General features: G+C 38.4%; 1 protein-coding gene across 2 annotated transcripts; it reads left to right on the top strand.

Annotated features, from left to right (window-relative positions):
- The first annotated feature begins 1,170 nt into the window (after positions 1 to 1,170).
- ifrd2 (interferon-related developmental regulator 2) lies at positions 1,171 to 16,743 on the top strand. 2 transcript variants are annotated; one of them, XM_017723209.2, is made up of 14 exons: positions 1,171 to 1,428; positions 1,534 to 1,671; positions 4,248 to 4,310; positions 8,629 to 8,742; positions 8,926 to 9,007; positions 9,138 to 9,262; positions 10,835 to 10,992; positions 11,949 to 12,002; positions 12,123 to 12,301; positions 12,444 to 12,552; positions 12,967 to 13,101; positions 13,322 to 13,450; positions 13,714 to 13,806; positions 15,223 to 16,743. In XM_017723209.2, exons 2-14 carry the CDS (start codon positions 1,626 to 1,628, stop codon positions 15,301 to 15,303), a joined length of 1,368 nt encoding a protein of 455 aa, XP_017578698.1. In that variant the 5' UTR covers positions 1,171 to 1,428; positions 1,534 to 1,625; the 3' UTR covers positions 15,304 to 16,743. The 2 variants fall into 2 exon arrangements, with proteins under 2 accessions (XP_017578698.1, XP_017578700.1); XM_017723211.2 differs by lacking the exon at positions 4,248 to 4,310.
- Positions 16,744 to 17,560: the final 817 nt, after the last annotated feature.

Below are 17,560 nucleotides of genomic sequence, written 5' to 3'. Positions count from 1 at the left end.
TTACCGATTGACTTATATTTTACCTTTATTAACAGAATATAAAAAAATTCAGATGTTAGATACAGAAGAGAGGTACGAAAACCTTTTACCTATTGACTTATATTTTACCTTTATTAACAGAATATATAAAAATTCAGATGTTAGATACAGAAGAGAGGTACGAAAACCTTTTACCGATTGACTTATATTTTACCTTTATTAACAGAATATATAAAAATTCAGATGTTAGATACAGAAGAGAGGTACGAAAACCTTTTACCTATTGACTTATATTTTACCTTTATTAACAGAATATATAAAAATTCAGATGTTAGATACAGAAGAGAGGTACGAAAACCTTTTACCTATTGACTTATATTTTACCTTTATTAACAGAATATATAAAAATTCAGATGTTAGATACAGAAGAGAGGTACGAAAACCTTTTACCTATTGACTTATATTTTACCTTTATTAACAGAATATATAAAAATTCAGATGTTAGATACAGAAGAGAGGTACTAAAACCTTTTACCGATTGACTTATATTTTACCTTTATTAACAGAATATATAAAAATTCAGATGTTAGTTGTACATGAAATACAATACAATCAGTAAGTTTGTCTGAAAATGCAGCATCACTTCAAGCTAGTGAATGAATCCCCTTAAGGACCTTGAAGTCGACTAAAGCAAGAATCAAAGAGCAAAAATCTTATTAAAGTTAACAAAAGCAAGAGAGACCCTGTTCTCTGAAATGACCCTATAGTCCCGCACAGACGTGCAGTATCTTAGTGTTACTAGTCCGGTTGTGTTTTGGTCCGTGTTCTGGGTTAAAATGTGGTCACGTGTGCATTTTTACCTCCATTCCTCTTTAAAGGGCATTCATAAAGACTGTGTTTTGAAAACTTGCTAAACGAATCCAGATAACTGTTATTTATAGTTTTCTTGAAGTGCGATCATGAAAATCACAGCAGTGTTTCTCATCGTGACAAACTCGTTTACATAAACTATAACTTGTGTTTCCAGACTACGTCATGACCCAAACATTTCCAAACAGCTGATGGTTGCTCGGAATTCTGGGAACCGTAGTTTATGGTCACTGCCTGCCCTGGCTCAAACATAGTAACGGGAAAAGGCGAAAACTACATTACCCATAAAGGTTCACGCGAGGTGGAGGGTGCCGGGTCTGAGAGCGGCTATCGAGGAGAAGATGGTGGAATCTGCAGCTGCAACGTGCACGATACTCCGTCCCAAACATTTCGAGAAAAGTCTACCATCTCAGCCTGGCATTAGATATCGGTTACCCGGGGACAAACACAGATAATACACCCTAAAGAGAAGCACTCGGTCAGGCGCGGTTTGTTGTCGGGGGCGCACACGGAGATTAATGGTGCCACAACGTGGAGCTGAAGTGAAGACCAAGTTTCAAGATTAACCTGGTTTAGTTTGTGAGTTGTCCGTCGTTTCACACATTTAGGGGCGGCTTTCTACGGTGCGGAGATAGAAAATTCCGTTGACTGTTAGTCGACACTTGTTTTTGTTCAATCTTTGAGGCTTGCGGTTTGTGTTGGCGCCATAAAAGGGGCTCCTGCTGGGTTTGCCGGGCAGCTAGCCGTAGCTTCTTCAGGATCGCCCGACTGACGACATGCCGCGGAGCAAAAAGGGGAAACGTGGTGGCAGTTCAGGCAAAGGTAAGTTCACCTGCTGGGAGCGTTAGCCTGCCGGTGTGCGGTCAGATCTGCCTTCACAGCGACACTAGCTAAGAAATGAATGACGCTCGACGGTCTTTAACAAGGAAACGTAGGTTTTTGGGGAGCTACAGGCGCCGTTCACGCTGCCGAGTCCAGAGCAGCGGCTGTCAGCTGCCGCTAGTCACCTCAGCACTTATGCAGCTGCCGTGCTAAAATAATGTTTATTACATCTGTTTCTTTTCCATTCACGTTCAAGTTTGAAGAGGGGAGATGACGTTTAACAGCTGTTAGTGCGCTGTGCAAGGTAAAACACATGCCATTCAGACTATATTTAGACGCCCCAAACTGAAATAGACCCCAGGCCTCGGCCGGCTGACGTGGTTATGTTAGAAATCGGCAGGAATAAAGAAATTGTGGTTAATTCCTAATATAGGCCAACGTGTTACTAGGGTCTGATCAAGGGACTGTTTGCTTAAGAATGAAAGATATTTGATATTTTAAATAATTTATAGTAAGTTATACATTAGAATTTCTCCTTGCATTTTTTGCATTGTACCTGATATTTAAAATAAAAAACTCACACAAGCGCACAGAAGCAAATAAAACGCGCACACCCAAAGCTGTAAGTCAATAAATAATTCCCGTTTACTTACATGTATAAAAATCTAACTATTTATTAACTGATGTAGCTATTTTGAAGTTTATTTGCATTTACAGGTGCCATAATTCATTTATTTAGTATTATTAAATTGGCCTCTGATCTCTACATAGAAAGTATGTGAGTTTTACGTGGTTTTACATGCCCAGCCCTGTGATTTGACCCTAGAATGAAAATAAGCTGTCGTCCCTTTTTTGGTCGGTTTATGTGTGATGTGATGAGCCGTGCTGGTGTCTCACACAAAAGCAACATGTCAAAATAGAAACAGGCTCGGAAATAAAATGAACCTCTGTGTGAATGAATAAGCTCGTCATACTATTTAAAATAATTTAGCTATGCTAGTTATTTTGAGCTTACTAGTAGCTAACATTACCTGTACTAGCTACTGGCCTGTTAGTTGTTGGCTCACTATTGTTTTTATTTTAAGAAGATGTGGCTTCACTGGGTTTTTTGCGGTACAGCTAGTTAAACACAGGTCACATTTGTGGTCGTGATGCCAATGAAGTTGCAGTTGCGCCTCTCTTCGGTGTCAAACGCTGAGCGAATCCTCCTGGAAATCGTCCAAGGTCTGGAGTGAAATGCGCAGAGGAAACTAACAACTTTGAATTAAAGTTGTCAGGGATCCTGTTAAAGATGTGGGAGCCGAAGTTGGCTTCCAGTTCACCAGACTGTGAGAATTTGTTTTCCTAATCACCAGCTTCTTAAACAAATTTTCCGTTCCATCTTAAATGGTGCTAGAGTGGCACTCTGTCGCCTATACAAGCTGTAGCCTTTAAGGTGGACTGGAACATTCGTTTAAGAAGCTGGTGATTAGGAAAACAAATTCACTCTTGTTTAAAGGTGGACATCCACCAACATTGAGCATTTAGTTCCTTGGGAAGGATAGGAAAAGTGCCGACATCCCCTCACAGCCTGGGACGCTGTATTTCTGCACATAGTCTGCAGGTTTCATTGCTGATGTGCCGTTGTCCTTTTCTCGTTCTTCATAATACCTCATGGGCTAAAATGTAGGCTGGTGTATGTAAATTTTGGGGGCGTAAATATTAATAAATGAAGATTTTTATGCTGCAGTTTAGGTTTTTGGGATTGGCCTGTTTTACTGCCCTCTTTTGCAATTGGAGGATTTGTATTTGAAGGAGGAGGCAACAGCGTTTGAGGTTCAGAGTATTTCTGTTCGCTGTACCAAATTTATTATTCCACAGTGCCAATATAAATGCGGTTTTCCATTCTGTGGCACATTTAAGAGTTACTTTTGGTATACTGTGATATTAGTAGTGCCTGTTACATCCACAGTTATCACGCCCCTCTTGGTGCTGTGCAGGACTTGTAAAACCACCGGCTCCAATTTGACAAGCAGCCACATGGCTTTTCCTGCAAATTGCAAGCTCCTGTTAAGACACTGTTTCTGACTGGGTTGCATTCTTGCTTCTTATTCAAGACTGAAATTTCTAAAGAATGTGTAAGGAGAGTAAAACACAAATTTTTAGAATATAAAATAAATGATAATAAATCATATATCTTGCTTAAACCTAGTTTAAGCCTTCTGTTTTTGTTTTTGTTTTTTTTGTTTTTTTACAGCAGTGCTCTTCTGTTAAGTCCCTTTCAGCTTAAGAGTCGTCTTATTTAATATGGGAAAACACAATTTTATAGTTGCCCAGTGTTTTTTCAGCATAGACATTCAGCAATATGTGCTGTTATTCTACTCTGGGGACTGCTGTATGACTTGTAAGTAAATGCTAATGATCATAGTAATGGGTGTCTGTTCTATCCCAGTTGGAGACATTTGGTAACTGATCATGGATTGTCAGATTATTAAGGCACAAAAATGTCAATTCACCAGGTTCACTGTGGAAGACCCTCCTGTCCTGGGGCTTTTAGTCTTGTGACTCTTTTCTTTTCTCTGATTGCCTTATAATAGGCTCGCTTCGACAAGAAGTGCTTCAGTTGCAGCTGTCAGCCAAGACGGCACTGTCACGTCCAGGTAGCGTGACCTCCAATGTATGGATTTCATCATGACTTGGTGCTTTCATTCACACCTTCTCTGCCAAAGATACTGGCACACATCAATGCATTTTAACCTAAACCAGCCATCTGTCCATTCATGTTCATCTTCCTCATGCTTGTCTGTGAATATTTCCTGGCTGCCTAATCTGCCTAAAGATGGCCGCTCATCTTCACACAGTGTTTGCTGGAAATATTTAAATTGTGCACAAACCAAATGAATACAGATTCCCCCAGACTTCTCTTAAAGATGTGCTGTTGCATTAATGCAGATCAGATGTATGATCTTGAACATTATTGCAGAACCATGCACTACTACCTTTTGTCCTATGAGAGAAACTTCAGAGTGCTGCTGTAGGCACTGGATGAGTGATCACTAGATGGCAGCTGCATTGTTCTGCCTGATCCAGGCTGTTAGATCAGATCTAGTGAAGGAGAAATATTTGTTACAGCATTGAATATTTTTACTTCGGCCTTTTGTCCTGGATCATTAGCAGGGGGAATATCTGACCTGTCAAAGAGTCGGCTGCTTTCCTATAATTCAAAATGTTTATTTAAAAAAAAAATGCACTGAACACAGAAAAGTGACGGGAGGGACTATTTACGGTTGTGAAATATATAAATGTAATATATAGACAGCAGTTGTTACAGTATAGTGGGTAACACCACTGTAGACAGGGGCTTGGTTCCCTGCTCAGGCATGAACACCATGCTATACCAATAAGAGTCCTTTGGCAACACTCATACTAAATTTGTAGTATGATTAAGAACTGCATGTCACTCCAGATAAGAGCATATGCCAAAGGCCATAAATGTAAATGTAAACATAGACAAAACTCTTTCTAAGTTTCAAAATCACCTCAAGGTCTGTGCATATTTTTGGATATTATTCTGATTAAATATAGTACTTCAACATTGTATAGACTTTGCAGGTGAATTGTCGCCTTCAAATCAATGCATTTTAAACCCCTGATCAAATCTTAATGCGGAGAGTTTTCTTACAGGGCTAATTTCCAAGACGGACATTAAATCTAGTAAACTCATTATTTGCAAATAAATTCTTTAAAAATCAGACATGTGATTTTCTGATTTTTTTTTTTTGTCTCTCATAGTTGAGGTCTACCTATGATGTCAATTCCTCTCTCATCTTTTTAAGTGGGAGAACTTGCACAATTGGTGACTGACTAAATCCTTTTTTCCTCACTGTATGATGACATATTTCCTGGACTAACTCTGTGCATGGTCCACATTGTGTAAACATTGTGTCTAATTATAATTAAGTCACTATACCAGTTTTATCCCTGTCATGCCGTTCACTTGACACTAACCCCACTGGAGCTTCCAACTCATCCCGGCTGTACCTCAGAATGCTTGATGTGTTTTTTGGACCTTTGAATGTTTTTTGATTATATCACAAAATGAACCAGAGTAATTAATGAATATATTTAATTTTCTGAGCCTTGTTAGTCTTCTGTCCTCATATCAGACTGAAGTAGTGTCCTAGAGAGTTTGGGCCCTTTGTAACCATGGAAACTGTTGTGGAGTTTTTAGACTGCTCAAATCTTATATCAGCTGAACGCTTGATGAACAGCTTTCTCAGCTGTGCTGCCTTTGTTTGTTTTCTAACCTCATGTTCACAGTTTCATTATGCTGCATTCTCATGTTTATCTCTTCTGTTGTGAGTAGAAAGGCCTCCTGTGGTGAACAGTTTGTCCATTGTGTGTGTGGTGCTTCAAATAGGGGAGGCAAGGTTGAACTTTGGCCTAAATTGGAGCCCTGTGCCTGGTCAGAGACTGAGGTTAAGAGCGCTCAAGGGTGAAGGTGTCCAAAAGTATGAGTGTACACTTGTAATTGTGTAACGCGTTCAATACGATATCGAAAAATCGATAAAGGAAAGTTGAAAACATACTGAAATGTGAACTATCACACGGTCTCTCGATCTCTTTTAGCTGTACTGACAAAACATGATGAAACAGTAACATATAGATAGGCTAATTTTGTAGCCACAGCAGTGTAAGAAAAGGCTGTTTTGTTTAAGCTTTTGTCTTCTGGTGGTGATTGAACTTTGAATGTGTGAGACCAGATTACAGGTGAGGTGAAGTTTTTTTTTTTTTTTTTTTTTTTTTTTTTTTTTTTTTTTGGACACCAAAATGTCAAAACGTATCAGCCCAAAATGGCACTCACAGTTTGGGTACAAAGAGAAAAATGACCTGATCTGCACAGATACGCTCAAAGGAAGGAAAGTCCCAGTTCACCGATGTCATCTGTAGACAGTTTATGAAATGATCAAAGAGCAAGGATAACCAAAAAAAATGGAATTCATTGCCGCAGATGACCAGCTGTTCTGTTGTCAAGTATGATTTGATGTAGTTGCTGTAGTCTACTTGCTAGTCATACATACATAAGAAATAAACGGTAAGTTAATATTTATGTAAACTATTTATTTATAATCAGCTATTTGGGGTTTTCAGCTGAGTGTGTCCTGCCTTTCACTTTCAGCCATGCATTTTCATTTCAGTGTGTCACTAGTATTTGATCAATATCAGACAGTTCTAATACTAAAGTTATTTCCTGGCACACTGGTGTGGTTTTGTAATCATAAGTAAAAGCGGAGGAGTTGATCTAGTTTTGTCATTATAAGCTAAACTGAGTGCTGTATGGTTGATAAAGCAGCTGGTAGAGCTCAGAAAGGTTGTCTAGGTGACAGTTTGTTGCATGTGAGAGCAGCAATGGTAGTGAATGGAGTTTGTCAGACAGAGGGCTTGTATGAATGTTACTGCTTGTTCAGAACTTTCTAATGTGTTCAGGATTAAGGTGAGGGGGTCATCGTGTGTGTGCTGAGCTATTGTGTCAGGGGTTAGCTGGTTCATACAAGTTTATGACCTTAAAGAGAAATCTGAAATATTAGCCTATTATGCTGATTGTTTTTCTCTATGTCTCAGCTGTTACTGTAGATGAGTGGATTTTTCACATCTGTTGATTGCGTTATGTCAGTGACATTTTAGTGTTTTGACTGAATGACAATTGCATAGTGGACTCTCAGAACTGCTAAGTAGAGGGCAACAGGTACATTATGCCAGCAGCTTAACTGCACAGTGGCAGTGCATGTGCTTGTGGCATATGGGGGGCATGTATGTGCAGCATGGGGACAGAATAGCCTGTGTTCTGTTTACATTGAGGCACTGATGTGTAGTTATCACTCATGTAGGCTTTGATAAACAGACAATTTTGAAATATGCTTTTATAAACAGATTGGATGCCTGTAACACATTTAAAAAACATTAGGACAGGAGCAGGTTTACCACTGTATTATCACCTTTCCTTTTAACAATGCCATCAGTCATTTGGAAATTAAAAAAAAAAAAGATCCTTTTTGTTAACACGGATTTGCCTTTTTTCCATTATACAAGACTTCTGGGTCTTCGTTGTTGTATTTTGCGCTTCAGAATGTGCCACATTTTCAGCAAGAGGTATGGCAGGCCAGTCTAGTACCCACACTCTCTGATTAGACAGTTATGCTGTTTAACGTGCAGGCTGTGCTTGGGCGTTGTCATAAAAAGATATCGCCCAGAGAGCAGCATATGTTGCTCCAAAATGGGCATATAACTTTCCGTGTTAATGGTACCTTCAAAGTAGTGCACGTTACCCATTGCCATGGACACTACTCCTCATACTATGACAGATTCTGGCTTTTCATGTTATGCAGAGGGCAAAATACCTAAAATCCTTGTAGTTGTTAATTGAGAAATATTGTTGCTAAACATTTTTGGCAAAGTGGTGAGCCACAACCCATCCTTGCTTGTGATTAACTAAACCTTTCCTAGATATCCTTTTATACCCAAGCATCATTGCTTCACTCATTTAAGACGTTTTGAACATTTCACTATGTTTCTAGTCTCAAATTACCCTGCCCCAACTTAGTTTTGGATTGTGTTGCAGGCATCAGTGTCTGTGTATATGTACAAAAAACAGTGAAGTTAATGCTGTCTACTGTCTTACAGTAATATAGTGTCTTATGATTTTGCAATTGAAGTTGGAATCTTTGAAAACATTTTTCATTCTTTGACTTTTTTCAGAAACTGTTACTGGAGTGATGCGGCAACATAATGTAGATTACTCAGTTAGTAAAAGTGATAGTCCTACTCTTGTGTTATTTCATGTCATCTCTTCATGTCATTTGTGCTTTTCCACTTTTCCCTTTATTATTCCTGCCATTATTATGCCATTTATTTTGGCATAATCTGAAATTCTTTTTCTGAATTTTTTTTCATTCTTTTTTTGAAATTCTTCTCTCTCAGGAAAAAACGGAGGGAGAGGGGAATCTGGAGCCAGTGATGATGATCTGGCATCCGACGTACTCAGTCACTACAGCAGTGCCAGTGAGAGTGCCTCAGTGCTGGACGAGGGAACAGGTGCTCACACACACATGCACCCACAGTAGTACCATTTAAGTGCTGATTTTTCTGCTACAGCACACCTGATTTAGAACATACTTAAGCCAGTCAGTTGAATCAGTTGTGTAGGAGTAGAGAAAGAACTGAACTGTGCATTACTAACTAGTAATAAGTGCTCTAATCCTGTGCCCTGCTGAACAGGTGAGGTAGTGGATGAACAGACTGCTCAGGAGGAAACAGAAGACAAACTAAAGCAATGTATTGACAACCTGATGGACAAGAGGTGACACATACTCACTAAACCACTATGAGCACTAAAAAAATCAAATTAAATAATGCCACACATGTTGAAACAGGTTTTATTAGCCCCATGCAACTGTTAATCCTCAGTAAACTACTGTCTCTGTCATTAGTGCTAAGGTGCGTCTGGCGGCACTGGAGAGTTTGCGCTCTGCCTTCTCGTCCAGAGTTCTGTATGACTTCCTGCTGGAGAGGCGCCTCACCATCAGCGACTGCCTGGAGCGGAGCTTGAAGAAAGGTGGGAACTAGAAATGAGTTGCTAAGCTGCCACTTAGTTCTGCAAAAAAAAATCACTTCATTTTTGTTGTTTGCTTATAGTGGTATTCTGAACTGTTGTCTTTACTTTTTGGCATATTTCTTCTTATTGACCCTTATTGATCTTATTTATAGTGTATTCAAAATTGGCTTGGTCACTTGATTTGGCTGACAGTTATAATTGTATGCAAAAGGGCACCACTAGTGTTTCAAATTAAATTTAGTTGGTTTTCACTTAAGTTACACATTCTCTACAGAGAGCAATCTGACATTTACTGCACATATTAGTATACAAAGTATTTACAATTTATTTGCTAAAATTGCCATGTTGGAAAAATATATGTTAAAAAATATGCCTTAACTTTTGTAGTCACATTTCATTATTTATTTATTTATTTTTTACTGCATGATACATTCAGCTAATAATCAGTAATTGTGCAGTAAAATATGTAGAAGTGTGTCTTCTGTAGAGGATGCGTTAACTTGAACAAAACTTTTATATGACATGACCATTTTATAGTACTGCAAATACATGTTTTTTGATATTGCTCTAAAGTACATGTACTAGCCTGCTCCTTTCTCCTAGTATTGAATATGCTGTTTCTGCTTGTGCTGTTTTAAACCAGAAGCATTACGGCATGAAGTTATAATGCCTGTTTATGACCGTGCTGCAAGACACAAAGTTGGACCCGGATCATGCTTAACATAGCCAATCAGTTCAAATATGCCTGGATGGCTTTGGATTGAGATTGAGACATCCCTACATTTAAAGATGCAATATACAATTCTGGAGAACGATTGTTGTTGTTTGAACAGAAAAAGAAATACACCTCTCCCTTCAGAAGCTTTGCCCCACCAAATTCTTGGCATTGCCAAGGGGAACAACACTTAGCTGGCAAACTGTTTTAGAAGATCTTTGTGGCCATAATACTCTTCACAAACATTGTATAGGCAAACACCATGATATAACCCCAGCACAAACAGCAGCATAGCAAGTAATATAACTAATGTTAGCTAGATTGTGAGCTAGCAAAACTACAATTGTTGCTGTGAAGCTCACCAGTAGCTATCACAAAAAACATTCACACAAATGCTATCACAAAAAAACAGTACTGGCCTATTGGTTCAGTGAAACAGCAAAAATAAGTTAATGTTGCCCACTTGGCAAGCAGAAACAACCTCATCATACATTTTCATGCCTTTCAACTCTTTTTCGCCAGGTTTTTGTTTTTTATTTTTCCGTTCTAGCTTAAATGGTGCAGCAGTTATCCTTCAGGTGCCTCAGCTTCTTGTTAGAACTTTCCCATTCCACCTTTATTGGTGCAGCGGTAGAATTTATGCGCCAGAATGGAACTGCTGCAGGATTTAAGGTGGAACAGGAAAATGCAAAGAGGAAGCCAGTATTGTTTCCACAATTACAGAGCCAGGGCTGTGTACAAACAATAGACTTTTTTTTGGTAGGCTAACAGACAGTGAGGAGATATTCGCTGAATTTGACAAAGTGTATTGAATTGACTTTGTATGCTTTGCCTTTTTTGTTGTTGTTTTTCTGTAGGTGGAGGGGAGGAGCAGGCTGCAGCAGCTACACTGTTTGCTCTCCTCTGTGTACAGCTAGGAGGTGGAGTTGAAGGGGAGGAGGGCTTCAAGATGCTCCGCCCCATTCTCAGCTCTATACTGATTGACAGCTGTGCTAGCCTGTCAGCTCGCCAACATGTGAGTTGCGTCCCACAACTTTAGATAGATAGATAGATAATACACAATATACTTTTTAAAACTAAGTATATTACAGTAATTTTCAGTATAAATGCTCATGTGGGAAGGGAAAAAAAATCACGTTCAACTTTTAATTTCATAGCTGGTAACAATAATTATCAACCAATTGATAAATAGTCCCGACCATGTTGCTCAGTCTGTAGAAAGGAAGAAAACATTTACGTTACATAGCTAAAAATAATAATTCATAGCCATCCTGAAGGTTTTGTATCTTTTATTTATATACATGTAGTACTCATATAGAACTAGAGACCATGTAAGAAAAACACAAGCAGATGTCTCTGAGATTAAAAACTTTGAGTATCGTAATTTAAGTGTACAGTTTGCACAGAGCTAGTTAGTAGTAGAGGTGGGCAAAACAATTTAGTTTGTCTTAATATGCAGTTCTGATCATATCATAGAAATCGTGATTACTTAAACACTGTACTGCATGATTCATTAGAGACAGCATAATTTTTTTTTTTTTTTTTTTTTTTTTTTTTTTTTTTTTTTTAACTAGATATACTTTTTTTATGTATTGAGATGCATATTTAGCAGTTTGGTGAAATTGTCTTTAAGTGCTGTGATCTTATTTTTGCTAAATCTCCCACTCCTAGTAGAGTATAAGCATAAGTAACTTAGCAACATTAGCATCTTAGCGCCAGTGCAAACCAAAGAATCTTTGCACTCCAAATGTGTCTCTGTGCCTTTTGAGTAGTTTTGAGGTAAGAGGAAAACTGTATACATTTGATGTTTTTGTTAAAACTGTTAGGTGAAACATCCTTTCTCATGTGTTTATGCTTTAAACTTATAAAACTCATAAAAACTTAATAAAACAAAGAAAAAACTGTCTGGGCTCAGATTTACACACATATATATATATTTTTGTTGTTTTTTCTCTTATTCTACTACTCTAGTGTGCCCGTGCATTGGGCATGTGCTGCTATGTATCGGCATCAGACGATATTGAAGTAAGTATTAGTCTCAGCACAGGCTCATCTCTTATAGAGAGATTATGTAGTAGTTGTAAAAGACACGTCTGTAAAAATAAATATAATAAACAAATCTTCTCTTCCCCTCTCTTCTTTCAGGACTTGTTAAAGTGCATGGGGCATTTAGAGAGTTTGTTTGTGGGTGCATATCCACTGGGTGATGGCAGTTTACCCTCTGTTAAAGCTGGAACTCCTGCACTCCACAGCGCCGCCCTACAGTCCTGGGCTCTGCTCTGCTCCCTGTGCCCAGCATCCCGCATTAACAGCATGGTGAACTAGTGAGTTACACAAAGAAATCCACATGGCAACAAGTTTAACGCACCCTGTACAGACACAACAGTGTTTTCATCTCTCTCTCTCTCTCTCTCTCTCTCTCTCTCTCTCTCCTCCCCCTCTCCTTTTCTCCCTCCGTCACTCCAGTCATTTGCCACTGCTGCAGGCCTGTTTAGACAGCAGTGAGGTGAACTTCCGGATTGCTGTGGGAGAGACCATCGCTCTGTTGTATGAACTGCGACGAGACATTGACCAGGTAAGCCTCACAATGTCTTGGTCAGATTACGTGTCGATTTTCTAAGTGAAAATAAGTACATGTCCTATGAAGAGTAGGGTTTTGCAGTATAACTGATTTTACATAGTTTTTTTTTTTAATAGTTATGTGATGACAGTATTGCAAAATTTTAAAAATCTATTCCACTTCTGAAATGCTTATTTGACCAAGTACACCCCCCCCCCATCCCCCCAAGGTAATATCTACCATGGTAATATTTAGATACTATTTGTTTGAAAATATTAAAAATATACTGCCCAGCACAACTACAGGGGACATCATTGACTGCATTTTAATGCAAAGTTATGTACTGTTTATTTAAATTTAACACATTACTTTGTGGCTCGCTCCAAGCTTACAGCACATTTTATTTGTACGGTCTTTATTTGTTTGTAGGAGTTTGAGTATGAGGATTGTGACGCGCTCTGTGAGAGTCTGAAGGGTTTGGCTACAGATGGCAATAAATATCGGGCCAAAAATGACCGCCGGAAACAGCGCTCTATCTTCCGTGAGGTCCTGCATTACATTGAGGTAAACCAAAGATTTTGTGGCAGTTGACTTTCTCACAGCATGTGTGAAACACATCCAGTACCTATATCTTGGTATCAGTTCAAGTCAGTAATCTGATAACCTGTAATCTGTAATCTATAAACACTGTAATCTGATAACCTGAGTGGCATGCTTTGTGTTTGCTGTTTTCTGTGGCTAGGAATACAGTACTGTAATTCCCTATTTTCTCTTGTCTATGCAGAATGACGAGTTCTCTGAAGAGAAGATCCGTTTTGGGGTTGAGGTGATCTACATCGATGGCTGGATGCGTCGCCGGATTTATGATGCCTTTAAAGAAGTGCTTGAGTCTGGAGTCAGCCACCATCTACAGGTGAGGAGGACTCATTGCAAGTCTTTCAAACTCTGATCTGTGTTTAAAAAGTCCAGTAATGCATTACATGTGCATTATATCAAAGCACTGATGAAACATCTTCAGGTCAGTATCAAGCCCTTTGTGAATTGCGTCAGGTGTATTGGAGAGGCTAATGAATGGGACTTGAGGGTTGATTTCAGCTCTTATGTCTTGTGTATTGTTGGCCATTTTATTTACCGATTATGTGATTGTGTGTCTCTCTTTTTCTCCTCTCATTGTAGTTTAACCCTCTGCTGAGAGATATTTTTGGACTCGGAGCTCCTCTCATTCTGGACTCTTCTGTCAAAGCCATCAAGATCTCCCGCACAGAGAGGGTAACCATTCACTAAAATGAACTAGGCTGCACCTTTAATTCTTGTCCCTCCTGTTTTCTAATCCCTCCTGTTATTCTTCAATTTACTAACATATTTTATCCTTGGGATCAATTTCACCCCAGCAGTTAAAACCTCCAGAATGTTCTGGTGGAAATTCTGTTTTCCTTTCCCCCATGTTGTGTGAACTACTGATTCTTGTATTACTACAGTTTTGGAATTTAAAGCAGATGGAAGTTTTTTAAATTTATCAAATTTATATATATATATATATATATATGTTATAGTGACCTTAATATCATCCAAAACAAATGTATTAAAAATGTTGAGATTTCTTATGATTTATACAGCTAAAACAGCCTAGGGTCAAACTGACCCCAAAGGACGTCACTGCATTGAAAATGATTACAGGACATTGAAAACACATCATTGTGTTCATTTAATGTTTACCTACTTGTCCCTGTTAAACTAGGAAATTTAATACAAAGCAACAGAAATTGTCAATAATTTATTTAGAGATGTAAAAGGCTGAATGGGGACAATTTGATCCCGAAGATAATAGTAGGGTTAAGTCAGTATTTTTGATGAACAGCAGGCAACAAATTATAGATACACTGAAATGAAAACTCAGGCACACCAGGCTTAAAATAGAAGTAAACTGACAAATAAAAAGTTTACATAAGCTTACTACCATTATTACTGTCTACTGTATGTGCCATGAAATCCATTGTCTTCAACAACAGAGAACAGTTCATCATCAGATGCATTTTTTGTTAAACTTCGTCATGTGTAATTAGTGAATTTCGAAATCTGGCTACAGATGGCGTTAGTATTCTAGCATTCTAGTATTCTAGTTAGTATTCTGTCTCTGTGAAGAGTTCTACTCGGCTGACTTTTTTTTTTTTTTGACGTTTTGCAAATTTTTTTTTGTCTTAAAATTCTTTGTGATGTGATATAATTATTTTTCAGTTCAGATTTTTATTTTTTCCAGGAATGCTTGGTGGCCTAAATTTCAGTGTATCCCTACAGTAAAAATGTTGGTCTTTAGTTCTGCATCATTAAAAACACTGTTTTTATGTTTTTTTGCCACAGAGAGTCTGTTAGGTTTCCTTTCCAATGCAACGAAACATGCATTGCTTGCAGGTATACATTTAGCTGATTTAGTGATCTGTGGTGTTCACTACAAATCCCAAGTGCACTGTGGGAATAATGTAGTGCCCTTAAAATAGAATTCCATGTTATGAATTGGACACCAAGAGAAAAGTTATTTTGATCACAGCCTGAATATTTCAGAGACCTAAAGTAAATGAACATAATTCATCATGTGAAGTGCTGAAGAAAAGAAATCATAATATTGTTCATTGTTTCATTGTAGACCTGCTCATATTTGGTGATTGTGTTTTTCACCTTTCGTTGCAGCATCTTTTCAATTCTGCTGCCTTCAAAGCTCGGACAAAACTACGGAATAAAGTGAGGGACAAACGAGCGGATGTGATGTGATGAAGTTTTGGAATGATGACGCTAGAGAAGATAAAGAGATGCAGAGAGAGGAACACTACACCCCTCCTATCAGCTCACTTGAAATGACAAAACAGCGACTGCCAAACCAGGGACATGACAATGCAAAGTGTGTGTGTGTGTGTGTGTGTGTGTGTGTGTGTGTGTGTGTGTGTGTGTGTGCGCGTGCGTGCAGGATGAGTGAATGTGTGTATGATGTCTCAGTTTTATTTAACAATACTGAATAAAATAACAGAAAGCCTAAAATGACAAATGCAATATGCAGAATTTTCCCAATTTTAAAAGGAAAAAAAGATAAAGTACTGTTACTATGATGAAGTGCAGCGATGGTTCTTGGTGGTCTCCATGAATTTGCCTTGTGGCCAGCAGGAGTCCTGTAACTTAAGCTGACAAGCAAAACAGGAAAATGCTGCATATTGCTGGTTTAAACAAACAACTTAATATTGTACCTTTGTAATGACCTCGTATGGCTGTATTCAGCTTTTCTGTTAAAATGTGTTTTAATTTCTAATTTATTGAGTTTTGGGAAAACAGAAAAGCCTTTTTAACATTTTGAAATTTATGAGCTGTATACAAATCTACAGAGTGGGAAACGGCCATGGAAACCTTTCTAGTTTTCTATGTATGTTTTATACACAGACTGGCCGTGCATCTCCAATCTAATCCTGAACATGGGATATAGGATAACGATCATATTAAAGTCTCACTGCCAGCAAATCATTTCTTTCTCTCATCCAGATGCTGACATCTGGCTTTGTGTGATTTGACTGGACCAGCCTGAATAGTTTTAAAATCCTTTGTCAAATTATGCACATTTGTCAAACCAGTCGTGTGCTGGAGGAGCGTTTGATGCTGTTGGTAGCGCAAGGTTTTAAAGGAATATTTCAGCTTTCTTCAGTCTTATTTTATCTTATCTTCCACGTCTGTATCATATGGTCAGTTTCTACAGACATTTGTGGATGCATCCCTGAATAAACACAGAAATGGACCCTTTGATACAGATGCAGCAGATCAGCACTGGAGTATTCCTTTAAAACACTTTGGATCCTGTTCCTCATCGAGGAACGTTCCTTTCTTTTATTAGAGGTGATCTATTAGCGGTCTGGATAGGAGAGAGAGCCATTTGCATGGTGCAGCTGCTATCTACCCTTTTTCTCCTTTTTCTGTCATGGAAATATTTGAAATAAGAACAGAAAACCCAAATATGCCTTTTCTCAAAAATAAAGGGATAATTAAATAGTTTTACAATTAACCTTTTTACTATTTTCCTAAGATAGATAGAGTGTAGGGAATTAAATGCATAATTACATTAAGGCCAAAATGTTGAATTGTCCTTCAAGTGTATGAGACATAAATGCTTCTGCACCCAAAGGGTAAACCTAATGCAATGAATTATGGCTAATAAAAACGCTGAAAATGTGAGATGTTTGTTTCTTCACTTTGTGCTTTATGTAACTCGAGAAAAGCACACATTATGCCGAGAAAGTGATGTTCAGGAAGTAGAAATTTAATGGTTGTTGTAACACATGATTTTCACGGGTTGTAATTACAGAATTTCTGAAATGTACTGCAGTTTTTACCAGTACACTAGGAGACCGTCTGTTACACATATTGCTTTGTTCAAACGCATCAGACTCGCTCAGGGATGTGAGACGGTCGTTAGATCGGAGGGTAAGTTACACTATATAGTCAGTACGACTTCTCAGCATGTGACTCGTCTACAGCTCCAGACTTTATATGCTTATTGTGTGCGATGCATAATTAAAAAGATCTTGTGTGGGTGTAACAGCCCTGTGAAAGGGAAGACGGAGGACAAACCCCCGGGCTCCTCTCGGTCTTCACGGTGAATGAAATTCAAGTACATAACTTACTGTACACGACGTGCATCTTCACAGGCAGCGTGCCTCGCGGTCTTTAGCTAACCACGGTTTTCCATCACAGAGCACACATTAAGTATGGCTATATACTGAATTCAACTCGTTCTTAGAAAGAAATGTTTATGCTTTGTGTGTTTTCACCTGTAAAAACCTTTCCTATTGTACCTTTACTATTACCACACTAATTTCTCATTGCACACAAACACCCGTTCTTTAAATATCCAGTTAACGTGTAATTATTTTAACAATTAGTCACTGTGCTGTTATATTTGCATTTTTAACAGGTTATGGGCACGGTTGGAAATATAGTATACACACTGTGTGCGTGTATAAGTGGCCACAGTACAGCATTATTATTATTA

This window comes from Pygocentrus nattereri, chromosome 28 (assembly GCF_015220715.1).
Source record: "Pygocentrus nattereri isolate fPygNat1 chromosome 28, fPygNat1.pri, whole genome shotgun sequence".
In the NCBI taxonomy this organism is placed as follows: Eukaryota; Metazoa; Chordata; class Actinopteri; order Characiformes; family Serrasalmidae; genus Pygocentrus; species Pygocentrus nattereri.
This window is presented reverse-complemented; position numbering and strand designations above follow the sequence as displayed.

Excerpts from the sequence above, each read along its gene's own strand:
- ifrd2 (XM_017723209.2), top strand. The coding sequence starts at position 1,626 with ATGCCGCGGAGCAAAAAGGGGAAACGTGGTGGCAGTTCAGGCAAAG. Across the intron at positions 13,451-13,713 it reads GAGTCAGCCACCATCTACAG|TTTAACCCTCTGCTGAGAGA; the intron begins GTGAGGAGGACT and ends CTCTCATTGTAG. Across the intron at positions 13,807-15,222 it reads AGATCTCCCGCACAGAGAGG|CATCTTTTCAATTCTGCTGC; the intron begins GTAACCATTCAC and ends CTTTCGTTGCAG.